The 26350-nt window shown below is 41.5% G+C and overlaps 1 protein-coding gene across 1 annotated transcript in view; it reads left to right on the top strand.

Annotated features, from left to right (window-relative positions):
* The first annotated feature begins 2003 nt into the window (after nt 1-2003).
* Nucleotides 2004-26350, top strand: part of RBM12 (RNA binding motif protein 12) — a 45267-nt gene continuing 20920 nt past the window's right edge. The window contains exons 1-2 of the mRNA XM_009995087.1: nt 2004-2086; nt 6485-9137. Coding sequence (XP_009993389.1) covers nt 6507-9137 — 2631 coding nt within the window. The 5' untranslated portion in view covers nt 2004-2086; nt 6485-6506. The remainder of the gene's footprint in view (nt 2087-6484; nt 9138-26350) is intronic.

Below are 26350 nucleotides of genomic sequence, written 5' to 3'. Positions count from 1 at the left end.
GGCCCCGGGGGGTGAGGTGAGGCGAACGCTGCCCGCTCGGCGGGGAAGGTCCCTGGTGCTTGCGGCGCTGGGAACGCCAGCGGAGTTTCTGTGCAGTAACGTAACGCTTCCCTCCACTAATAAAAAACAGCTCTGTAAAAAAAAAAAAGAGAGAGACAAAAACAACCTAGTGTTCAAGTGGGTCCCGGGAGTCGTTGTGAGCTTTGCTCCAAAAATCTCTTGGTTCTGGTTTTACTGACTCTTAAACTTGTCTGTTCTTCTCAGTGATTTTCTTACCGACCTCGATCTGCTGAGGTTAGGCAGGAAGATCGGCAGGTTGTTTCTTCGGTGGACTCCTCTTAAGGTTGTTTCATCGGCTGTTTTGTGCCCGGCGGATGGTGGACCTCTCTGTGTAGCTGGTAGGGTGTTGTGGAGGGTCTCTACCCTAAAACCCCAGAGGTGCGGGGTCAGCCCCGTGTGAGGCACCTGTGCCCTAGTCCGTGCTTGCCTAGTTAATGAGCTCTTGTGGCTGGTTGGAAGGGATGTCTTTACCTACAAGAGTGATTGATGGTTTTCTTTAAAGTTGAGAGAATTAAGAGTTACAAACAAAAGTCGATGGTATTTGGTGGAAAGGTTAAACACAGAGTGTAGTTCTGCACCTTTTCTGATGATCATTGCTTGGTTTTATGTTGTTTCACATTATAGCATCTTGTCTTGGTCAACTACCAATCTTCAGCTGGTGTTCAGTGCTGTGAAGAGGAGCACATGAAATGCTGTGGTTGTTATACTGGAAATATATTAAATGATTTGAGCTTTTCTTCCAAATGGGAAGTTCCTTGTGCGTGAAGGGTTTGTCTGCTTCTTGAAGCAGATGTGGTTTTGCATAAAACTTTTTCAGGTGATCACATTCTTTCCTGCATTGTAAGCTGCTGTTTGATACTGCTACATATGAAAGCATATAGGTGAATCCTTCTAATACAGGGTTGCTTGTTTCTCTTGAAGGCCTGATTAAAAATAGTCTTCCTACATACATACGCCATTTTAATGTAAGCCTGAAGAACACAGTTTTATGTTTCTCACTTGTAAGTCTGCTTTTAATGTCCTGGAAGATGTGTGAGTATCTGTTTGTTTTAATTCTGTCTGTTAGGGAGTTTGTGGATGGTTTGGTAGTTGTTCTTTAAGTTCACTTTGGTAATGGCTTATTTGGGTTGTGTGAGGAGGAGGCAGTTACCTGTTGGCATGATTCATTCCTGAATAGTTTTCCAAAGAATCACAATTTTGGTATGAGATGCTCTTCCATTGCTTAGTAGACCAAGTGTTTTCCACCCCTTCCTTAAATACAAAATACTTATGTTGTCACTTAAAATGTTCATCTCTTGTTGAGTATAATCCCACAAAAACAATTTTTATGCAGGGATGAAAAATATGAGTGTTTGATCAGGATCTGGATAATGAAATGACAGATTACAACTGAAAATACAGTATCTCTGTGGGGAGTTCTTACTGTGTGGTTTGTAGGGGTGACTGTCTAGAGGTGGCTGTGAAATGTCACTTAGTTTCACCAGTTTGTGTGACTCCTGAAGAATTCTTTGTAGCTTTTCCCAGGTGTGGTTTATGTTGCTTTGTTCAAGTAAGATGTGCAGTTGGAGGAAGGAGGAGGTGTCGTGGTTGATGGAGCAAAGGCTGGTTAAAATGTGTTCTTGCTCTTGAAAGAGTGATTTGTTCACCTGTTGGTGATGGGAAAATTTGAAAGCTTCTTTGAATGTTTCCTGGTTCTTTTCATATCCTTTGTGGAAGGCATCTTCATGTCTCAAAACCATACAAAAACTGTGCAGTGCAGTCACCAGTAGGTCATGCAGAGATAAGGTATAAGAAAATTCATTCTTACTCTTGTGGTTGTTGTGTGTTGCAGTGCCTTGTGGTGGTCGCAGGTTTGAACTTTCTATATATACAGTTCTTTGTGGACTGTTACTGCTGTTGTGTTGCCTGCATTGATTTTTGCCTCCATTTATTCTTTATTGCAGTCTAAAAGTTGGTTTTAATTGGTTGCCCACAGGATTGGCTTGGCTTCTGCTACTTGTTAAGAAAAAAACATCTGTCTTTGCAGGTAAGAGCCTTTGAATTGAAGACTTCTTTATATGCATATTGAGTATGTCTTAAGAAATATTTGAAGCTTTTGGAGTCTGTGAATTGGTATAAAAATACTTGGGTCAAATAATCTATAGTTAGTCTTTTTACTTTGACTCCCACTGGTGATGGTGGTTCTGGTGATATTGTTCTTGTAAATGGAATTTTCTGCCAAAAGAATGTTTTGTTGTTTCATCAGCATGTGGTAGGCTGGAACACTCTCCCAGTCATTCTGCACTGTTGGAAAATGTAGTTACTTTGCTGCAGGCCACACGTCTGCGTGTTTCTGACTATTGGAGTGCAGAAATGTACAGTAATTGGTTCTGATTAGGTTTTGCAGCATTTAAAGGGATCAGATAGGTTCAAACCAGCTCAGAGATTACTAACTAACAGGTTGATTTTGGCCTTAAAAAAAAACAAAGAATCTGGTAGTCTGCAATTCTAGCTTTTGTTAGGCAGTCTCAGCCTCTCAGCGTGGATACTTAAAATTCCTCCTACAATACCAGTGTTATTCCAGTTCTTTAGTCTTTGTTCCAAGAGTTGCCAGATACGTTGTTGGGACTGTGTAGGGATTGTACTTCAGTACTTCCCAATGACTATGCTGAATCTTCTAAACTTTTCATAATATGTAAAATGCATGCATCTTATAAGGCTAGTCTGGTTTCCTGCCAGTTTTTGTATATGACCCAAATTCCACTTACTTTATTGCCTAGTACATAGATGGGAGAAGTAGTATTGTCATCTCATACACCTTATTCCGGTGTAACACCAATGTTTTTAAAGACATCACTGTTGAGACATAAACATGCTGTCGAATGAGTTGAATCAGGGGGATTGTGAGCAGCCCTTTACCCTCCATTTTAATCTCTACTTGCTAATGGGGATGGCTTGTCCATAGCACAGCTTAAGGATTTGGTGTTTCTGGCTGCTCCAACAGTACACCAAACACACAATGATAAAGAGCCCCCACCTTAGCCTTGAAAGTACCTTTTTGTGCAGGGCGAAAAGGCATCCTGAGCACACCTCTAACAGCTCAAGAGAAGCCTTCAGTTCTCCCTTCCCAGGCTTGTAGCCCTTCCTGTGCCTGGAGTTAATGTTCCCCCTGCATCTGTGTTGATCTTTACAAGTGACCAGTGAAGTATTTGAATGGGCGTTGCTTCTTCATTAGTTGGAAAACTTGTGCTCTGGAAAAAATCAGACTTGTTTTTTCCTTAAATCGCAGAATGAAACAAATACTTGTTAACACACTGAAGTCCTGAAAAGTTTGAAGTTGAGTTGACACAATATATTTTTGCCAAAAATATTTGATGCAATAAAATCCTTAAAATTCTTTTTATTCATACCATGCTACTGTTAGCTCTTGCTTGATAGCAAGCATTTGCTTAATATAAATGTAGATTAAAATCAAAACTTAATGGAGTTAACTACACTGAAGTCATTGCAGCTAGTTTTTTCTAGCAACTTTTAAGTCTAAGCAGCTGTTTGGGTTTTTTTTCTCATCTGATTTAGTGGACCTAAATAGAATAGTCACAAACCTTGAAGATACCTCTTTGCTTTTATAATGAAATTTTGAATTTAGTGCAAGATGAAAAAAACTTGCTTTATCCCAGATGTTACGTGGGTGTTCAAATCCTTGAACTCCTAAGAATTCTTTTGTGACCTTATCTGTTAATTTGTCTCCTGGGCTAGATTAATGGAATCATTAGTAAATACAGTGTGTCAGTTCTGATAAAGAATTTATGGCCATATCAGATCATAATCCCTCTTGCTTTAGCAAGGAAATAAAAGTAATGTCTCATTTAACACAAGAAACCTCAGATGTTTCATTCTTGATGCATAAGAATTTCTACAACTAATTTCTGTGTGTAATAGGAAATAGAGAAAATGCAAACTTCCTGGCAGGATTTGCTGTTAGTATTATTTTAGTTTTCAAAGCATAAGTGCAAAAATAGGGATGCTTTTATACTGCTTGCTTGCCTCAGGATTGTCTAATTCAAAAGCAATCCTGTAGCATAATATAGTAAACTTCAGTTTTGCTATCTCCTTTAATATGGATTCATTAAAGTAAGCAGAATTTTAACTTCAGTTTCAGAATATCAATGTTGGGGAAACTTAGAAGTACAGAAGAAAGTAAGCAGAATTTTAACTTCAGTTTCAGAGATGGATATCAATGTTGGGGCAACTTAGAAGTACAGAATCATTAAAAATGCTGCTGTTTTACAACAGTGCAAAGATCTTAGATGCTTTCTTAGATTTGTATGTAGCATTGATTGTTCTTACTTTGACTTGTGTTTTTCCACGTGGGCCAGTTATTTGGCTGTTGGAAAATGATGGAGCAGTGAACTTGATAAAGTTAAATGTGTCACTGTAGAAGATAATGCAAGATGTTGCTTTTGTTACCTTGTCATGGAGATGAGAGTTGCTTTAAAAAAATAGAAAGAATCCCTGAGGCTTAGTATAGATCCCCCTTTCTGTTGCTGCCATCCTTTGGTGGAGTAGGGGTTTTCTTAGTTTTGTCGTGGTGTTTTGTTTTTTTTTAGCCCTTTTCATGTTAATCTTGCAAGTTGCATTCCCTTCCAAGATGGTGTAGTGAGGAATTGGATGTTCATTGACAGCAGCTCAAGCAGCAGAGCTGACTTTGTGCCAGTGGACTTGTCTGCTGATTCCTTGAGAGAGAAAGGTCCTCTGCACTTCTCTGGTGTCAGTTGGATGGGCTCCAGTGCCCTTTAATATACCTCAGTGTTGCTTGTGTTACTTGATGTACAGACGGGTTAGCACGGTTTTATTGGGCAACAAAACAGAACACTTAAGTACCCATTTAAGTAATCTGAAATTCCATCATGCAAACTGAAGAATTGCTTGTTTCCCTGCAGAAGAATCGTTACTGTTGTTTTCATTAAGTACTGAATTCCACCTTACCTGGCATGGTTAAGTTGTTGGACAGTGGCTTTACCTAGTATTGAAGGATGTGTTATGGGCACGTTTACTGTAAAGTGGTTGGAAGATCTGGACAGGCAAATGCAGCTGGCTTAGCTTTGGCTGCATGCTGGGCTACAGTACTTGGCCCAATGTGCAATGTTGGGAGGTAGTTACTGATCGTGGTTGGTCACAGCTTTGGCATACAGCCAGAAGTCTTTGGTGGTTGCATCATGTCATCGGGTTCATCCTTGATTTCAAATGCCTAGTTAACACCATTTGTACGGGACTGATGGGAGCCTTAGAGGTCTTCTGTAGAGACACTGAACTAGCTTGTACTTAAGAAGTCAAGTTTCAGAGGTTGTGGCTCAGGTGAAACAAGGTGCTGCTGAACTGGTAAATTGTGCTAGTATTGATAAGAATGCTTTCAGACTCTACTGAAGGTTTGTCAAGAATAAGGGAGAACTACCTAGTTTCCTCTTGGTCTTGAACTTCTCATATGATCTCAGGCTCTTCTAAAGAATGTGCACAAGGTAGCTGTCAAGATTTACCTGTTCAAAATTATCTTCAGCTTCCACTAACCTCAGCTGCAGAGGAAAAAATAATTGACTTGTGCCTGAGGTGGAAGGTGTAATATTGAAAATAACAGCTGCAACTATTACAAGATTATATGTTGTTTTTGAAAGTTGTAAAGGCCAAGTATGTAGCTAGTATGTGCAGAGATGTTAGTCTAGTTTAGGTGATGTTTGTATAGTCACAAAATGTCTGAGGCTAGTTGATAATGATTAGCTAGCTTCATGGTCACCTAGACCTTGCCTTTGCTAGGAGAAAAATGCCAGATCAGTATAATCTAGGTGGTCCCTCTCAGGATGCCATGTCAGTCTGGCTGTTCCTACCTGTCTGTAATGAGTTTTTGTTCATAACCAGCCCACTGTTATGTTCCTTGTCATCTTCACCTGGGAAGAGGTAAAATCCCTCCCTGAATGAAAGAGAACTTTTTATTTCCCATAGGTGTGCAGACTTTTTCAGTTACTTTGTCAGGTACAGTAGATACCATAGCAATGTATGGTGAATTAGTTTTGTTTGCTTGGCTAAAATACTCATTTTGCTTATGTTCCATTAAATATGCAACTACTGATAGTTCTGATTTTTGCTGTTCCTTACTTTTGCTTGTTTTTTTGTTGTGTTGTGGGGTTTTTTTACCTTTTTTTTTCCTGACACTTGTGGGTCTTTGCTTAACAGTTATTTTGGAATTTCTGGTGCCAAATGTTTACGAACGTTTAATACTTCAATCTGTATGAAGTAAACAAACATGAATAAGGAACTTGGGATATGAACATGCTTAACCTTTGCAAGATGTTGTTAGGTGTATGTAAGCAATTGTAGTAGATGGTGTCTATAGGTAATTGCATGGTGTCATGAACAGTAGTCTGACATAGCCGTTGCCTTTTCTCATCTGCAGGTGTGTGTTGTTTCAGCGCAGCATGGCTGTGGTCATCCGCTTGCAAGGTCTCCCGATTGTGGCGGGGACCATGGACATTCGCCACTTCTTCTCTGGATTGACCATTCCCGATGGGGGCGTGCATATTGTAGGGGGTGAACTGGGTGAGGCTTTCATCGTTTTTGCCACTGATGAAGATGCAAGGCTTGGTATGATGCGCACAGGTGGTACGATTAAAGGGTCGAAAGTAACACTCTTGCTGAGCAGTAAAACTGAAATGCAGAACATGATAGAACTCAGTCGTAGGCGGTTTGAAACGGCCAATCTAGATATGCCGCCAGCAAACGCTAGCAGGTCGGGGCCACCACCTAGTTCTGGAATGAGTGGAAGGGTTAACTTACCTACTACTGTACCTAACTTTAATAATCCTTCTCCTAGCATAGTAACTGCTTCTACTACAGTCCATGAGAGCAATAAAAGCATATCTACGTTTTCTACTGCCAGTATGGGGACTGCACCTCCAAATCTTGGGAGTACCTTTGGTAGCCCAACATTTAGCTCAACTATACCTAGCACAGCATCCCCAATGAACACAGTACCTCCTCCACCAATCCCTCCTATCCCAGCTATGCCATCTTTGCCACCAATGCCTTCTATCCCCCCGATACCTGTTCCACCTCCTGTACCCACCCTGCCTCCTGTTCCTCCGGTTCCTCCGATTCCCCCCGTGCCCCCTGTACCTCCAATGACACCTATGCCTCCCATATCAGAAATGCCTCCTATGAATCCTCCACCTGTAGCGCCTTTACCCGCTGGAATGAATGGGTCTGGAGCAGCAGTGAATATGAACAGCGGCTTGAATCCATTGTTTATTGGTCCCATGAATCCAGTAAATCCTATCCAGATGAATTCTCAGAGTAGTGTCAAGCCAATTCCAATCAATCCAGATGATTTGTATGTCAGCGTTCATGGAATGCCCTTTTCTGCAACAGAATCTGATGTGAAAGACTTTTTCCTTGGGCTCCGTGTGGATGCAGTCCATATGCTGAAGGATCATGTAGGTCGAAATAATGGAAATGGACTAGTTAAGTTTTTTTCTCCTCAAGATACATTTGAAGCACTGAAGCGAAACAGAATGCTGATGATTCAGCGCTATGTTGAAGTTAGTCCTGCAACAGAGAGACAGTGGGTAGCTGCTGGAGGCCACATAACTTTCAAGCAAACCCTGGGTCCCTCTGGGCAGTCCCACCCTCCTCCTCCCCAGGCCCATCCTAGGTCTAAATCTCCTAGTGCACCGAAAAGGTCACGGTCGAGATCTCCCCATGAGCAGGGCTTCTGTGTTTATTTGAAAGGTCTTCCCTTTGAATCAGAGAACAAGCACGTGATAGATTTTTTTAAAAAGCTGGATATAGTTGAAGACAGCATTTATATAGCTTACGGACCTAATGGGAAGGCAATTGGAGAGGGTTTTGTTGAGTTCAGGAACGAGGCTGATTATAAAGCAGCTTTGTGTCATCATAAGCAGTACATAGGGAATCGCTTTATTCAAGTTCATCCAATTACTAAAAAGGCAATGTTAGAAAAGATAGATATAATTCGTAAAAGGTTGCAGAACTTCAACTATGACCAGAGAGAAATGCTCTTGAATGCTGAGGGAGATCCAGGCTCGCCAAAATTGTGTGCACATATATCTAATATTCCATACAATATAACAAAAATGGAGATCCTTCAGTTTTTAGAGGGACTGGCAGTAGAAGAAACCTCTATACAAATCCTGGTTGATAATAACGGGCAAGGTTTAGGACAAGCACTGGTTCAGTTTAAAGCTGAAGAGGATGCTCGGAAGGCTGAGCGCTTGCACCGTAAAAAGCTGAATGGAAGAGATGTTGTTTTGCGTTTGATAACTGTGGAAGAAATGAGAGATATTGAGAGAAACCCACCATCTCAAGGGAAAAAGATACTGAAAATACCGATCCAAGGAAATGTGCCAGTGCCAGGAGCACAGGGTGCTGGGGGGGATGAGCATGCCTTCCTGGGGGGAGCTGCTAAGGAGGCAAACAACGGTCCTCCGTTTAACTTTCCTGGTAACTTCAGTGGGTCTGGCACATTTGGTCCCCCTCTCCCACCACCTGGAATAGGTGGCTTTCCTGATGCTAGACCAGGAATACCTACGGTTGCAGCTAGCGGTTTACCTGGTGCAGGTATTGAGGTCCCAGCTTTTGCAGGGGGTCCTGGGAATTTGGGTGGACCGGCAGGTTTTGCAGGGGGTCCTCAGACTTTTGGTAACGGTCCTGGCAATTTAAGTGGACCCCCTGCCTTTGCTGCTGGTCCTCCAGGAATTGCTGGTGGTCTTGGGCACTTAAGTGGACCTCCAGGGTTTGGACCTGGACCAGGAAATATACATATTGGTGGACCCCCAGGTTTTGGAACAGGGTCTGGGAAGCCAGGACCAACTGTCATTAAAGTGCAAAATATGCCCTTTACTGTTTCGGTGGATGAAATTTTGGATTTCTTTTATGGTTACCAAGTGATCCCTGGTTCAGTGTGCTTAAAATACAATGAAAAAGGCATGCCCACTGGAGAAGCAATGGTTGCATTTGAGTCTCGTGATGAAGCTATGGCAGCTGTTGTTGATTTAAATGACAGGCCTATAGGCTCCAGAAAAGTAAAACTTGTTTTAGGGTAGCTGTTAATACACAGTAGTTGTAGAATAGATATTCATAGTGCTGTGATAAATGCATCCGGATTGGTTTTTATAGTATTTCCAGGATAGAACCTGTGGATTGTTTAAATTGTAAAACAGATTGGTTTTGATAAGACAGAGCACTGGGTTAGTCATTACATAAGAAACACTGCAAGGATGGATGAGCAGTGGATTTTCCAGTACAAATCTGTGGAGAAGCCAGAGAGATTCTTATTCATGACAGAAGTTTGGTAAACTCTCCTGGACACAGTGCTTATCAAGGGATCTAGATTGGTTTTACTTAGATTTGGATAAGGGAAGTAGGTGAAGCCAGTGAAGCTCTTCAGTGGGTGCTCTTGCAAGCCATTGTAAAATAGGGAGCTATTTCTAGACTTGGTTAAAAGCTGGCTGAATTTGCTTTGTTTACAGGTCAAAGCTTTGTTTAAAGTCCTGATTTTACTCTGCAACGGAATGAATTCTCAGTGTACACAGATTAATTGTTTTGTGTATGTATCTTTATTTTTTTCCAAGATTCTCACTGTATGAACAGTTGAATTATGCCCATTGCTGATGTGTCTACCAAACTAAGTCCTTTAAGTATGAGCAGAATCGTTCTGTACACTTCAAGCTGTTCTTTGTGGAATAACCTTTAGTTATTTATATATTGCAATTATAACTGTGCAGAATAAGACTTTTGCCACAAGTATAGCTAACCTCAAGCATTGAGTTTTATAGTACGCTTATAAAACATTTGCAGTAGAAGTAACAACTTGAGAACCTCATTATTGTTTAAGTAGCTTGATTTGTTAGGATTACATGAATCGGTTGGAATAGGATCCTTGACACTAGTTGGATATTGATGTTGTATTTCTCATGTCTCTTGAACTCTTTATGTAGAGTCTCTGCTAAGAGAACCAAAGTGGTGATTATAAGTAGAAGATTGGAGTCCAGCTAAAGTTTTAAATTAGTTTATATATGGAAGAAACTTTTATCTTCAGCAACTCTGTCGTGAATTACTGCTATGGGCAAATTCAGAGATGAAATTTATTTTTCTCCAAAACTTGAAAACACTGAGTTTACTATATATTTTTGCAATAAAGTTGTGCTGTTGTATTCAAAGTTTGTGAAGAGTTGCCATTTTCTTTGCTGTGCAGTAAAACCTTCCATTGGAGAATTGGAGAGGAAGTAATTACACAAGTGAAAAGTAGATTATTTTTTTTTGGTTCATCCTTGCTTGGCTTATGATAAATATTAAGACTTGGGCATTGCCTGAAAAATCCTGCTATTCCCTGCAAATCATTGTACTTAAACATAGTAAACTTTCAACCATTTTGTTTTTTTGGACAAAGAAAACCAGTGCCTTTTGGTGTTCCATATCATGGAACACTGAAGTGTATGGTCAGGCAAAATTGAGAGGTGCAAGTGGCAACAGTTTTATTCATGTGGTGTGTAGGAGAGATTTGAAAACCTGTGCAGCGCTGCGTCCCGAGAGGATTTCACAGTACAGGAATGTGTGGAAGGATTGTATAAAGGTGTACTTCAATAAAGAGGGGGTCGCATTACACAGATGCTTCTGTAACTCATTAGCATAATTTTGTTTTGACAGATTACTAGGTGGTCCCAACTTTGGAAAAGTCATGTGATTTGTATATAATGTTTAAAATTAAGCCTCCTGTTAATAAAACTGTCTGTCTCTGAAGCTTCATGTTATGCGTTTCAACAGTCTTTGGGAGTGATGTTTCAACAGCAGATCTTTGTTTCCTTTTTTTTTTTTTCCTCTTGGAAAGTCTGAAAGTACTCTTGCTGATGTCAGAAAGATGTGTGATTAGGAGTCAAGCCTTTCAGTTTATTTTTAAAATTTTGCTCTTTGTTTTTTAAACAACTTTTATTAAAGTTTCATACTATATTGGAGTTATTTGGGTGCTTGTTTCTTCATGTTTCACATTAGAATAAAGTTACTGAAGGAAAACTTGGTTTCATTGTTCACAGAATTGATTTAAGATATTAGTTTGTGTTGACTTGTGGAAACTGGTGATAACTCTTTTTCGAGTTCGAATTCATCACAACAATGCTTGCCTTGTTGTGAAATGTTAATTAAACTACAGGTGTCTGGAAGTAGAGACACAGTTCTGTGTTAATTGTCTTTTGATTTCACCTCTTGATCCTCTTGGTAACGGGTACAGGGTGATTAGTGTGTGTGTTGGCCACGGCGCATGCTGCGAAACATGACTGTGTGCCTGTTCCTTTCTTAAAGTGCAGGTTTGTTTTGGAAATATTTAATTTTCTGATGCCTGATTTTCTTGTATGGTCTGAAGATGTTTTAATGCTTCTCTAAAAAAAGTGCAAAGCTATACAAAAAGCATTGGTTTTGAAACACTGACATGGATGGAATGCTGAAGTGGAGGAACTGGGATGAGAAAGGGGCTCTTCGTCTTGCTCCATATCTTTTAGCATAAATGGGTAGTGAATGAGTAAATAGCCCCTCTTCATGGAGAGTAGGCCCTTGGGGAAAAAATAGGAAGTTGTAGCATATTAAGAATTTCTGTATTACTATAAACAGCTGCTGTCCCAAATACTTACAGCTGGTCCTTTAAAACATATACAGAGAAAAATTCATTATCGTGTCACTTGCAAACAAGAGGCTTTCTGTAACAACTTGCTTTCATGTTAGAAGCAGCCTTTAACTGCATGTTGTGGTTAATTATGAGGGATACCCTTACATTAACTGGCTGCATGGAGAGATACGATGAAATTGGTTACTTTGTACATGTTTATATTAATGAACAGCCTTAAAAATAAGGGGTAGGACCTCTGAGGTCCCATCTCCAGTGTGGAAGGTACGTAACTGCCCTTGCACATACACCTTAAGCCTGGCTGCTAACCAGAGGTAGCAACAGAGACTCTGCTGATGGACACTTTGCAGTTGTTTGAGCCATGACACTGTGAGTTCAGGAGCTGACATCCTGCTTAGCCTTCTCGGAACAATACAGTCAGGAAGGCTGATGTCCCAATTTCAAGTTAAGGGAAGAAGGTGCTTGTGTTTGGATTACTGGCTAAGTTGATGTTTGTAGCAGCTCCACAAATGTTAGTGTCTAAGTACTACTTGTAAAAACAAGTAAGTGGCAAAAGTGTTATATCATGACATGATTTCTGTTAAACACAGATTTTTGTCATCCCATTCACCAGAGAAGCTATTAATATAAGAAATTATTAAATGATAAACTTGTAACCTACATGGAGGAACTGCAGTGATTAGATGGAAGTTACTGAGTTTTCAGGCAGTCGCACCTAAATGTGACAGGTTTTGATTTTAGCACGTCAGTTCTATAATATCACAAATTATATTAAAGCCAGTTTTTAATTGATGAATTGCTGTTGCCATATTCTGAAAATAGATTAATGGTACGAGGTACGAGGCTTTGTAGGTGTAAAGAAAACTGGATACTTCCTGTTTATTGGGTGTTCATTCCCTAGCATTGAATGCTTTCCTTGCATTTGCTCTGAATTTGTGAGTGGAGAGGAAGATGGATGCAAAACTGAAGACTAGAGTCACGTGCCAGTTGACGTTGAAGGTCTACCTTCTAAAGAACCCATGTGCTGGTCAGGTCGCAGTTGCTCAGGCGACAGAGACTTAGAGAAGTTGTCGACTAAACTGTGTCAAATTAGCAGCTTGTTTTGCTGAGACTCTTGATGCCCCAAAGACTGCAGACACTAGGAAAAAATATTTTTTCCAATTAGTTTTCCCAACACCAGTGCTGGGTTCACTGTAAAGAACAATTTCAGTTTCTGCATATTGTCCCTTCTCAGTCTTCTGCTGTGGTGGTTCTAAAGCTGCTGCTTCCTGCAGCAGTGCTGTTGGTCCTCAGCGCATTCAGCCGCCTGCGCCTCTCAGCCGGCTTGGCCTTCTGAGCTGCAGAATTGGAACAACTGCATATTGTGGACACTTAAAGCCTCTGGTTGGACAACGGACGACTCTGAGAGCAGTTGTTATAGGGTGAAAATCTGGGTACATGGGTTAGACCCTGAATCCAAGGATGGTAATTCCTGTTTGATACAGACTAGTGCAAGCAAAAGACTAGTTTCTATGTTTGATGAGATAATAGTTGGAAGGAAGCGGTTTTGAGCCTGGTATGTTACAAAATGCTCAGTTTGTCTAGAGACATACACAAATCAGTTTTATGTTAGTTTGCTTCTTTAGATATTGTGCAGGTCTTGAGAAAGAAAATAAAAAGATGCTAAATTCTGTTGCTGGAAGAAGTTTTTTAGAATCAGTGCCTTGGACCTGGAACACGTGTTGCCAAATGTGTTTGCTCGTCTTTGCCTTTTGCAGGTTTGCTGATGCTCCCTTCTGTTCTGTGGCTGTTCTGTTCTTTCATGATTTTGGGAAACCTGAGTTGGATTTTTATGTACAGAGCAAATGACTCTTCCTGTGGAAGAGGAATTGAAACTGTCAGTGCCTCTGCAGGAAGAGTAACCTGGAGGGGTTCTCTTCCCATTTGTTTTTTGGCAGTGGGAAGGTGATTGTAGTTGAAAGACTTGCCTTTCCCATGGAATGAAAATCTGTTAGCTGGTAGTATCATTTCACTTAAGGTTTGTGGCTGTGTACTTAACTCTGCTGCTCTTTTCCTGCCTTATGCTCAGGTAGGTACGCTGTAGTTTATTTTCTATACAGATGACTTTGTCAGTAATTTTCTTGGAGCTTTGTTACTATGTGGAATATTTGGGTGTTGTTTGTGCAGGGAGAGCTTCTCACCTTCCTGATTTGGATGCTTTTCACTCCTGGATATAAATACCATATGTAAGAAAAGCAGCCCTAAAAGCATTCCTGTGCCATAGCTCTGGACTGACCCCAGGTGTCAGATGGTTTAGTTGAGCCTCTGGCTCTCCCTTCTGTGCAGTTTCCTTTGTTATCATTCTGGGTTTATGTATCTATTCACAGCATGGCAGCCTAGGGGAGAAGTAATCAGATGAATTCTGACCCGAGTGCCTTAACTGCTGCTGCAAAGTCAAAGCTTGCTCCTTGGTGACTGCTTTATATGCTCTCATGTCTGCAGCCTTAATTCAAAGTCTTACCAGTTGCTTCTGGAATATATTGAAGTAAACTTTCTGAAACAGTGAATATATTTCCCTTTACCAGAAGTCCAATTGCCACAGAATTCATTTTATATCTCTGTATTTACTCCTGCCTAGAACTCTCTTGGTTGACATATTCTGGCTTTTTGGACCTGTCACTACTTCTGAAGGTCAATGACTTTTTGGAATTTCATATAGTGAATTTCATATAGTGTTGTTAACCAGAGAAGTGGTAGGATGGTATCGCTCTGGTTTCTCACCAGTACCTGGAACTTCTCGTGAGCTATTCCATAGCTTAGAACAATTAATTTCAACCATTTCCTGTTAAGGTGGCTTTGTGGTTATAATGTTGCTCTGTGTGACAGTGGAAAGTTTAGAAATGCTTTCTTGTCACTTAAAAATGAAGGCAGATTATGGTAAGAAAACAGGAATATAGTCAGAACCTAAACTACTTCAAGAATTCCTTTTAGGTAATTTTGATAACATTTTAATGCTAAAATTCACAGGACTGCTCTCACTAAGATTTCAAGCCTCTGTGTAGCATCTGTGTGCTAAGTGACCTTGCTGAGGTGGCTTTTGCTGGAATATGCTCCATAGTGTGAGCTTTTACAAAAGTTTAGTTTCCAGTAGTACAACCATATAAACAAAACATTGCTGCTTGTTTTGATGGGAGGATCGATATGGAATGTGAAAAGTCATTGATTGTTGGAGTGGGAAGCTCAACTTAAATGATGGTTGCTGATAGCATTTCATTATTAGGCAAACGTTTCTAATAAAAAGGCAGTATTTATAAATTCCATGTTCTTGAGGAATGCTAATACAACCAGCTCCAAAAGCAGACAGGCTAATTAAAGTAAAATTAGGCACATTGCTGCAGTCTTCTGTGTTATGGGTCCAGTCTCATACAAATAAATGGAGTGGTTTTTTTAGCACTCAGTGCTGTTCTCATCTGTGGACTTGAATGCTTTTAGGAGCTGAGGTAAGTGTGTTGTGTGCAGGGTGGTTGTGTACAGCTAATATGTCTCTGAGTAACCAGTAAGGCAGTGGCAGAATGTTTTCATCCTCACATCCTCAGCATTAACATCAGTGCAGTTGGAGCTCAAAGGTTGAGGCCAAAGATCCACTCTTTAGTTTTAGAAAAAAACCCAGAGTGATGCCCTCATCTACTGAAAAATGTTTGTGGTTCAGAAACTTCAGCACTGAGCTTGTGGGGAAAAAAGCAGAATAAAACGGTGAGTAGACAGCGAATTCTTAAACTACTGTGAAATATCATTTCAGTTAGAATGTATGAGGTATGTAATGGATCTAAATGGTTTGCTGTTCAACAGTAAAATCTGAGCCCTGCACAGACTTGTTTATGCTTAGATTGTAAATCAGAATTGGTTTTGACAATCAAGTCTGTTCAAAGGTTTTTAAAGACACGTGTAGTTGTTGTCACTTAGGTGACCTCTGTGCAAATATGAAAGCAGTTTGAGTTACTTGGATGCATCTCCTAAAGAAAAAAACCTTTCAAATATATCTAAAAAATTACATACAAGACACCATGACAAACTGCACAAATGTTCTGGACTTTTTAAAGGCCTTTTTTGTCATCTGGACACTCACCCCTCCCTTTGGGTAACTAATGCTGTGTTTTTATTAAGACAGTAATCCAAATGGCATTTCTTCCTTGCAGTGCAGGCAGTATATCATGCTGTTTCATTGACTGAGAAGGTGGTATTTGGCTACCCTGACTACTCTGGGAGCAGAAAGGAGGTTGTGCAGGTAGTGCTTTCCTTCTGCTGGATGGCTGCTGCTTTTCATACTGAAATTTGTCCTTAGTTGTGCCTGTAAAAATAACTTCAAGCAAAAACAAGAGTAAGTTTTCTGAAACTAAAAATGCTTTGGTTTAAGCAATAACAAAAATAATATAGATCCTACTATGAGTCTGCAGACAATGTTATATATCTTTAATATCAGCTATTTTCAGTGGTGTGGTGACTTGACTGAGTACGACTGTAGTACTTTAATTTAATTCTGTTATTGTGAAAGGTGAGAGAAATCCCTAGAATCAATTCTATGCCAGCCATGGGGTGGTGGTGCAGTGTGTAACCTTCCTCCCTGGCTTCTTCCATCTTGACAAAGCAGTAAGAATATCTTGTTCTGAAAGTCTTTGAGCGGCCCATACTGCAAGGCCACTTACGTGTATAACATGAAAGTAGATACTGTTTAATCTTTTTGTGATCTTCAAATCCTTCTGCTACTGTAGCAGAACACATCAAAACCCTGTTGGAGAATGTGCCATGAACAAATGGCCAAGGTGCTGAGCCTGTCCTGTGTTTTGTCCTGGCTGCTTCCTGGCTCAGTTATTCAGCTGCTCTCTTTCAGTGTAGATAGTGCTCTGCTGCCCACAGAACATGTAACCCATGTTTCCAGGTACCACCTCATGGTAATAACTCCATGTCTCTCCACTTAGGTTAAATGTAATTCAATTTCTGTTTTTATAGCTGTTTTATTTACTCCCGAGTTTTTAATCAGAGAGGTCTCGAAGGTCAGTGTGGTCTCATCTCTTAGCAAAAGCTCAGATAACTAATTTCTGCCTTTGTTAGTATTTATTTTAAAAAACCAAACTGTTGGAATTATTCATTTGACTTTGAGAAAATAAAGATGCTCACCTGTGGGAGAATCTAAGGGTTGCCAGTTTCGGGTTGTAGGGGTTTTTTGGCTCTTCACTTGCAGACCATGTGTTTTAAAGGATGTGGAACACCTTTGTAGCAAGTTCAGATTTAAGAACCACAGATTTTTTTAGGATATAGGTTGAAAAACATTGCAGTGCATATACTACAGAGAGCAGGCATGGAAAAGAAACACGTGAGGAAACCTGTGTGTTTGCAGTTGGGGATTCTCAAGCCCTTGGATGCAGGGAGTTTGTGTTGTCACTTTGGCCTTCTTGGAACTGAAACAAGTGAGATAGCTTGAATCTGTCATTGTAATAGGTTTGTGCTCTTGGGAAAGTACCCTGGCAGGAGAAGTTGGATGTGGAGGAGAACAAAAAAAGGCATAACAGGTCAGTGGTGTTCTGTGGCCTTTAAATACTTCTGTTGTTAGTATGCATGAGGGAGAGAAAAAAACTTTAAAATCCCTTGCCAAATCCTTCTATTTGTTCTGGTTGCTTGATGTAATTATTTTTGTGGTGGTGTTTTTTGTAGGCTTTTCTGTTTTGAAGCATCATTTTTCTGCAGCAGAGTAGGCTGGAGAAGTGAAGATATTCATACTACAGATGGTAATAATTAAATGGCAGAAAAGTATTGTGGGGGTGTGAATCTCTTAAAAAGAAGCCTGTCCTCAAAAGGAGAAGGAAGAACTGAAAGACAGTGTTGTCATAAGAACAGCTGAACTTGCAATGAATAAATTGAAGAAATTGGCTTCTTGGGAGTGCTGCAGAAGCAATATTACAGGATTTTTTTCTATCTCATATTTCATGAGGGGCTAGATTCAAGATGAAAGTCCATAAAGAAGGAAGCCTAAATTCTATAAAGTGAGAATGAGTGTCATTCTGTGATGTGTGAGAACCTAAAGGTCTCTTCTGCTTTATGGCCCTACTTTTTTTAGGCAGGAGTTGTCACTGTGCAGTAATAACTCCAGGATAACTGAGAATAGTCTATAAACAATTAATCTGGGGTATTTGAACCCTTTTTTTGGTGATCATTCAGCAGTGCAATACAAACAAACATGGCAAGTGGTATTGGTACCATGTGGTCGCTCAAGTTCTTCTGTAATGTGAATTTGATAGATAGAACAGCAGAATTTGGTAACAGGTATTGCTGTCATATTTCTTTTGAACTGGTTCTGTTCCCACAGTATATACTAGTCTGAACAGATGGACCTTGAATTTCTGCCCCTAAGCCACCTGTGTGACACCATGGCCACGTTTGAGGGAATGACTGAAATCACACAGGCTCTGGAGTAACTACAGGATGGTTTAGATCTCCAGCCTTGAGGAAGGGCAGAGGTTGCTAAAGGGATCAGAAGGATGAACACCAAGATGTTGCCTCAAAAACAACGGATGCATGAGCAAGAAGTGTTACGTTGAGGCTACATGCAGGTGAAGCTGCAATGTAGTTGAACAACAAAGAGAAGGAAATACGGTGTAGTCTTCAGTCTCGGCGTAAGGAGTTTGGACTGATAAGTGGAGGAGCTAAGGCCAGCTTGATTTGTTGGGGCATGGGACAGAATGTTCAGCTATTTGTTCCTGAGATGGGAACAGCTGGAGTTTGAAGGGAAAGCAGGAGGCCTGGCTGGAGAATGGCAAAGACTTGCAACATACAGTGGTGTGTTTGGGGTTGTTACAAAGGTCCGTGTGGTTAAACTTTTCAGTCTTTTTCAACCAAGTTGTTCTTTATGTTTCAGTAATAAATTTTTGAGAATCACAGGAGGTGGGAGAGGAAGCAGCTGAATTAAATAATGTTAAAGAAATGAAAAAAAATATTTTGGTGGGAGAAGTCTGAGCATTTCTAGGATTGCAGGTAGTGTTCCAAAAATGCTTATGTAAAACCTCAGAAAGTAGCACCTAATTTCTTATTCTTCTGAATAGGTAACATGGATCTCCTACATTATATTCCCAAAACTTAGTTGTTGTTTTTTTTTTCTCAGTTTGAGTATTTAAGACTAACTTCTTTATTGGTTCCCTTAAGCTGAATGACTGCCTGACTCCAAAGCCCCAGCCTGCCTCCAGGTAGTTTTTTAAGGAAGTGGGTTTGGGCATTCTGCTACAAATGCTGTCAAGAACTTTGAAATGAGTTGTCTTTTTGCATTAATATATTTGGAAAGTAACTTAGGTTTTGCTTCAGTTAAGGTGTTGATCTGAACTCTATTGCAATTTCATACATTACAGCCTAATATTTAAAATAGAGTCAGTGTTGACCTCTCAGTTTGTGTACTTCTCAGAACAGTGGAGGACGTAAGGGCTCACACAGACCTTTCTTTGAGCTTGTTGGTTGTGATTAAGCAGGGTATTGGTGGGGCATAAGTTAAAGGTGAATATTGCACTGTGTAAAGATGAACTTGTAGAAGAAGGTATTCCCCTAGACTTGAGTCTGGGCTCTTGTTTGTTGGGGAAGTTGCAGTAAAGAATATTAAATGACTGAAGTTCTTGTTCGTGTTTTCTGCTGGAAATTACAATCCCATTTGTGATTTGGAGGGGGCCTTTTTATCAGCTTTAAAAAGAAACCTGTTGTAACCTTGTTGTGTTATATTGATATATATTTTATGTAGACTTTGTATAGATACTTTATCACCATATAAGGGACATGGTTTAGTTGGACTTGGCAGTGTTGGGTTAACGATTGGATTCTGTGATCTTAAAGGTCCTTTTCAACCAAAACATGGTGCTGCTGTGAACAGGAGCTTGCCCTTCTCTGTCTGTTTCGGTGACCCTCTAGGAGGCCAGGGTGCCACTGTGCAGGCTCAGCACTTACACCTGTGGGCTGCTTCGAGATACAAAAAAACCAAATCCTCATGGTGATAACAGAGCTTCAGGTTCATGTGGAGACAACTCAGTAAGTGGAACTAGGTTGGAACTTCATGTGTATCCAGCAGAGCCTCAGGTGCCCAGGGATCATCTTTGCAGATGGCTTGCAGGCACGTTTGGAGCCCAGAAAGGCTTGGCTGGCTGTGCCTCAGCTCACCTCTGGTCCTGCCTGGGAATGGTTCAATGAGGGCACAGCCTCAACACTTTGCCACTGCCCCCTGTAGGAAACACTTGTCAGCTTTTCTGCTCTGTGTCCATCCTCCTAGTCCGCTCTGTGTCTGTCCTCCCAGCCCTGAAATTAAGGCTCTCTGATGGACCATGGACACTCCTCCCCAGGACTGAATCAAGCTGCCAGAGCAGTGTGGTTAGAAAGGTGTTCTTAACAGTATTCGATATTCTATTTATTTTTTAAACAATTGGCAATGCCTTTTGTTTCAGGTTTTATATAAAACTTGCAGTAAGAGTTATTTAACACTCTTCCCACAAAGTTTTGATCAAAGTGTATGGTGGTAACTTGGAAAACAGTGCAGAGAATACTGAGTTATTATCTGCTAGTAGTAATGATGTTCTTAACTGTCATTACTTCAAACCCCAGGAACAGTGAAATGGTAGAAAAAATTATAGCCATCTATATAGTCTGCAGAACTTCTGAGCTGTGAGGGGAGGCTTTGTGGCCCATGGAAGAGCTGGTGTGCTGGAGGCTGTGCTTCCTAATGATTTCTGTGGACTCTGATCTTTCTCACGAGACTCTCAATCAATCTCAGCTTAAAATAAAAATGTATTTTAGTTTGTCTGGTACAAAACTAGCTTGGTGATTTATTTTTGAGCCTTGTGGGGTTGAGGAAGGTAGGATAACCTTAGATTTTTTTAGAAATGTTGATAATATATTTAGAAAGTGATGCTGACACTGCCTGGGCACCAGTGATATCTCTCTACTATCAAAACCCCAAACTGGCTGTCCCCTGAAAACTGAGCTGATGGTCCAAGGGAGCATTGCTCTGATGGTCTGCACCTTCAGGGATCCCAGCAGGAGGAGAGAGAAGCTGTGTTGAAGAAAGCAGGGTGATAACTGCAAGTTACGGGGTTAAACTGAGCAGTGGACAGGGAGGAGACTGCATTGGGTTGTTGAGGTGCAGGATTTATGAACTGGGATGCTCTGTTACATGTGTTGGGTATATTTATGGAGTTGTTGGGTAGCATAAGGCCAAGACAGTGAAACATGCAGTTGATACATGCTGCTGGCAGGGTTGTTGGTGTTTCTGCTGTGTTTGTGAGTACAATGTAAGGCAGAAGCTATGGTCAGCCCTGTACAAAATAAGGTCACTGGCAGTCAGCTGGCCTTAAGCATGTGTGTTAAAGCCTCAAGCTTAAGTTAATCAAGTGCCTGAGTGGCTGTGTAACACTTGGTGTGCACTGCAATGGAGCGTGTTGAGTATCCATACAGGGGGGTGTAGTTGATGAGAATGTGTTAGTGTGATTAGCCAGGAATAAACTACAGGTTTTCTAGTGCCAAATCCTGGCTTGTATTCCATCTCACATGGAGCAGTGAAGACAAGCTGACCCACTCAGCTGGATTCTGGGATAATGCAACAGCCCCATCCCTGCAAGCGTTGAAGAGCAGGTTGGATGGGGCTTGGAGCAGCCTGGGCTGGTGGGAGGTGTCCCTGCCCATGCAGGGGGTTGGAACTGGATGGTCTTTAAGGTCCCTTCCAACCCAAACCAGTCTGGAATTCTATGATCTTCTCCCCAGACGACATTGCTCCTGGCACTACTAAAAATACTGGTGGTGGTGTTTGATACCATGAAGCTGTTAGGGTCTTTTTGCCCTCAGGGTGACTCCCTGGGTTCTGTGAGCTGCAAGTAGTGGGTGATCTGAATCACATTCCCTGTCTCACCCTGTGTTCCCCTTCTGCACCCCATCCCCCCTCAGCCTAAAGGGGAAGTAGAGCCTCTGGCTTTCAGGCCTGGTGCAGTATGGAAGCATAGACAAACAAATGTAATTCATTAATTTGCACCCTATGCAGCCTAACACTTGATCCTTAGTCAGCTTTAGGTTTGATTTGCTCTCTTAGGTTTGATTTGCTCTCAAGCTTTGGTTAAGCTGAATTGCTAGAATAATAATTATACATTAATATTATAAGATTTGTCTGGAGAGATGATTTTGTTTACTTTAGAGAATGTTCTGTGTGAAAGGAACTTGATATCTCTATAGAATCATGTGAAAAGGGTTGGAAGTTCAGAAAAGCTTGTATGAAATGATTTGCTCTCTTAGGTTTGATTTGCTCTCAAGCTTTGGTTAAGCTGAATTGCTAGAATAATAATTATACATTAATATTATAAGATTTGTCTGGAGAGATGATTTTGTTTACTTTAGAGAATGTTCTGTGTGAAAGGAACTTGATATCTCTATAGAATCATGTGAAAAGGGTTGGAAGTTCAGAAAAGCTTGTATGAAACTTCAGAAAGTAGCACATAATTCCTTATTCTTCTCAACGTATAACCTGGATCTCCTACATGATTTTACTGGAATGTAGCATTTTTTTTTTGTCTCAGTTTGGTTATTTAGGACTATCTTCTTTATTGGTGTGCTTCAATTCAGTGTAAAACAGCTTTGTTGGAAATACAGGATTTATCTTTTCATGTGTATTAACACAACTATTGGAGTTCAGGATCTGCTTTGTAGGGAAGAGGTGGTATGCACAGTAAAACTAATCTTGACTTTTTATACTGGACCTCAGCTTAGTTGCCCAAGCACTTCTTAAAGGTTACTTAGTCCAGTGCCATTCTGTGGTTTATGTGGATAACTGGGAATGATGTCTGATTGAGCAGTGAAATACTGGAGTATATCTCAGGATCTTACAGACTGCTGTGGATAGTATTTTGCTCCGGAATTGATAGGGACAGCACGATTGATGTATCATTTTTCCTCAAAATTTGGTGTTATATATCATGTCCAATTCTAAAGGCAAAAAAACATGGGTCTCTGATGGATCTGAAGCTGAGTGCTGGAAATGCTTCCCTTGAGAAAGGAGTGGGCAGAATTCAGCTCAAGATGAAACTTCAGGGCCAGTGTCTCTGAATGGTGAGATCCTGAGTTGAGAGCATTGGACCTGATGTGTGTGGCTGTTGTCTGTATGAGCTGGTGGTTGTGGAGGTGTAACATGGCCTCAGGTGTGCTCTTACAGGCTGTTTCTGACAGCAGCACTTACCAGGGCCTGGCTTATGGTGCTTTTCCTTCTGAACCCGCCGTGCTGTGATGCTCCCAGTGCCTCGTGTTCAGTCTGAATGTATTGTCATGTTTGGAGTTAATTTTTGCTTGGCAAATTGAATTTCTGCTGCTGGAATAGTTTTGTGACTTCCAGGTCATGTTGTCCCTTACCCTGCCAGTGGCAGGTAAGTTGGAGAAATTAAATTGTTTTTGTTGCAAACTGTTAAGGATCAATCTATAATAAATCCTTTAAATGTAATGTTTTAATACCTGTATGGAAAGCAATTTGCTTTAGCTGCTGTTTTTCCTTTGGAAATGTACATTGTCTTTTGCAAGCCAGAAGTCTTAAATAACAGACATCAGTAGCAGTTATCAAGGGTGGTTGTGAGGGGGGAAGATAAGAACTCAGTGACTTTTAGAATTTCTGAAACTGTTGGAAAAAAAAGTTTTGAGTGTTGCAACAAATGTAAATAATAGTCATAGTAAAGATTAATTGTTGCAAGTCTAAAAGCTAAATTAATTTTGTGTGTGTGAACAGATATAAAAGTGCCCTGCAGAAGCTCTGTGGAACAACAGATTTGGTTTTGAAATGTTGACTTCAGTCTGCAAGCTGAACGAGACCAGTGTTCTTTGAGTGCATGCCAAGGAAGAAGGGAAGGCTATTAATAAAAAATAATAAAACCTCAAGTTCTCTCAGTTTAATTGCACAAAGCTGTGTATGTAGCCTGGGATCAGAGCCTGTGTGCTCTGGTGTGTGACCAGTAGAACCTTTGTCTCTGGCGCTGGTAAGTGGGGAAGTGTTGCTGCTCGGTCCCTGGGACACTGGCACGTGCTGTCAAAGTGATGAAATAGCAAGAAGATGTTGCAGAGTTGTGTGAATGTTCAGAACGCAGAAGCTTAAGAGAAAGCATTGCAGGCTTCTGCTGGAAGAGAGCAGGGCTGGGGTCTGTGCTGGGCTGCTCTCAGCACGAGTACCCATGGGCAGCGGTGTCGGAGCTTTCAGGATGGTCGCTCCTCTCAGAGGAAGTGAGCAGAGCCTTGACAGAGGGAGGTGGACATGAAATTCCACTGATAGATTTCATGTAACTCCTTTTTTATAGGAAAAGAGATGCAGTTACTATAGTAAAATACTGCTGACTATGGAGCATGAAAATTAAGTTCCAGAAGTCTCGCTTTCGGAGGAAAAGAGAATACTTGAGGCAATGGTTATCATTAAATTCTGTTTAAAGATAACTAAAGTTGGGGCTTATTTTCCTAATTGCTGTGGAACTTCCACTATTTTTTTCCTTTTCAGTATTTGTGTGTTTGGGAATGAGAATATGTTAAGCTTTTGATCTTTTTAGGCTTTTCAGATCCAGGCAGGTTTCAAGAGATTTGCACTTCTCCCACTGAGAGCATGGCAGGATAACTGGGTAAAGGTGCTTACCTAGAGGCTAAGCAGATCTTCAGGCTTGACTGAAGTGGATGTTGTGTCATAACAGACCACCTACCCTTTGCTCTTGCTGCTGAGATACCCAGACTAATCCATGATCAGGATTTTCTGCTGCTGTAATTCAAAGAATGGATTGAAACTGGAGAACACCATACACAAAGCTGTGAAGTGTAAAAAAAAAAAAAAAGTATGGGCTCTTCAGGGATGTCTGTAGGCAGCAATACATAAACAATTGCTGGCTGAGGTTCAAACCAGTGTTTTCAGATTGAACATTAATCTTTTATCTGAATCTGTTAAGGAGCTGTCCTTCTTTCCATAAGGGTTCTGTCTATAGTTGCCAAACTTGCTCTCCTGTTATCCCTTGAGGAGAGGGAGTACGGCCTTTTAGAGGAACAGTTCTGCTGTTCAACTCTCCTGTTATCCCTTGAGGAGAGGGAGTACAGCCTTTTAGAGGAACAGTTCTGCTCAGCTGCTCTGAACAACCAGCCTGGTTGTCCTCTTGTGTCCTGGTTGTCACTGCATCAGCTGGTGCCCTGTGATCTCCACATGGAGCAGGAGGATGTAGTGGGAAAGGATCCCTTGGGGTTTTTAACTTCCCAGAGGTTCAGCATTTTTTTTGCTGTGTTGAAAGGGAAGTACTGTGCTCTTATTAAATCCAAAACAGTAGGATGAGAGAGTCCTCTGGGTGTTACTGTTCTGAAAGAGAAGTCCTTGAAACAGTGGAGAGTATTTTCATCATTTCATTGCTGCTGATCTGGAGAAAAGCTTTAGACAGCAGGTGGGAGGTGGGTGGGCTTGAGGACTTGCATCACTTCATCTCCTGGCTTCTTTGTGTGTTTCAACAGTTCCCATCTCAAACTTTTAACTTTTCCTTAGCAGTGTCTTTCTAACATGGAAAAGACACGTACAGACCTGTCCTGTGTGCCGCTTGAGACCTGCAGTGGTGGCTTCCTCCTAGCAAGGGACAGCTGCTGTCTGGGGATGCTGAAGCTTGTGGGGGGCTGGTTCTTTGAGGTTAACTTCTGCTCCTTTGTGCTCTGGTGGGGAGGAAAGGGGGCTTCTCTCTCCTGTTGGTGCAGAAGTCTCTGTTGTGGCAGAGGAAAACAGGAGCAACTGGGGCCAAGGCTGGCTGTCCTGAGCCTGCCACACAGCTGGTGTGGTACAAACACGTCCGTGGTCTGTGGAGCTGTGTAGGTGTGACTGTGTGGGGTGTAGGCTGGTCTGGTGGAGTGGTGTGTGTAGGGGAGGAAACAACCTGATACCTGTGGCTTGGGAGTTCAGGAGGGATGTATTATTAAAGACAATGGTTTCTTCTGTGGCTCTGACTTGGGGCTGAAAGCAACTGAAGTGGACTGACCAGACTGCTTCAAACTAGGCTCTTTGCAAATCGTGATGTTAAAGCAGGTGGTGATGACCTTAGCAGAGACATGAACTGTGATTCTGTGCCTAAAGCTTTGCTGGTTCTTACTGAGCACTGGCCTGGTCCTGCAGCCACCCCCGGAGCATCCAGGAGCCAAGCAGAGTGAAGTGATGCCCTTCACATCTGACCGGGGTAGATGGCAGGCCGGGCGGTCTGAGGGGTAAATATTGCCTAATAAAAGCTCGTCTCTTCATTGAGATAAACGCACCATGCGGGTGTGAGAGCGCCGTGTGGATACTTAGTTACTGAGAGAGCAAACAATGATTTCCGTGTATTCCAAGCTCTGAAGGAGCTTCTCCATGAAATGCTCCCGTTGGAAGGACGTGGAGCTGCCCGGTCTCTGGGATGTGTTAAAGGCTTGGCTGCTGGATTGCGGTGCTCGAGCAGCAGCGGGTACATAATAAAATGTAGTTACCACCGTGTTAGGAGCTGGCGATGCGGTTCTGTCCGAACGCAGCACCGCGCGGGCGCTGCCCGGGGCTGCGGGACCGGGTCCGCGTGTGCCCGGGGCTGCGGGACCCGGGAAGCGGCGGGTTCGGGAGCCGCGGGCAGCACCGGGGCT

This window comes from Chaetura pelagica, unplaced genomic scaffold, assembly GCF_000747805.2.
Source record: "Chaetura pelagica isolate M959 unplaced genomic scaffold, ChaPel_1.0 scaffold680, whole genome shotgun sequence".
NCBI lineage: Eukaryota > Metazoa > Chordata > Aves > Apodiformes > Apodidae > Chaetura > Chaetura pelagica.
The sequence above is the reverse complement of the archived record's forward strand: the minus strand, read 5'-3'. Positions and strand labels throughout refer to the sequence as shown.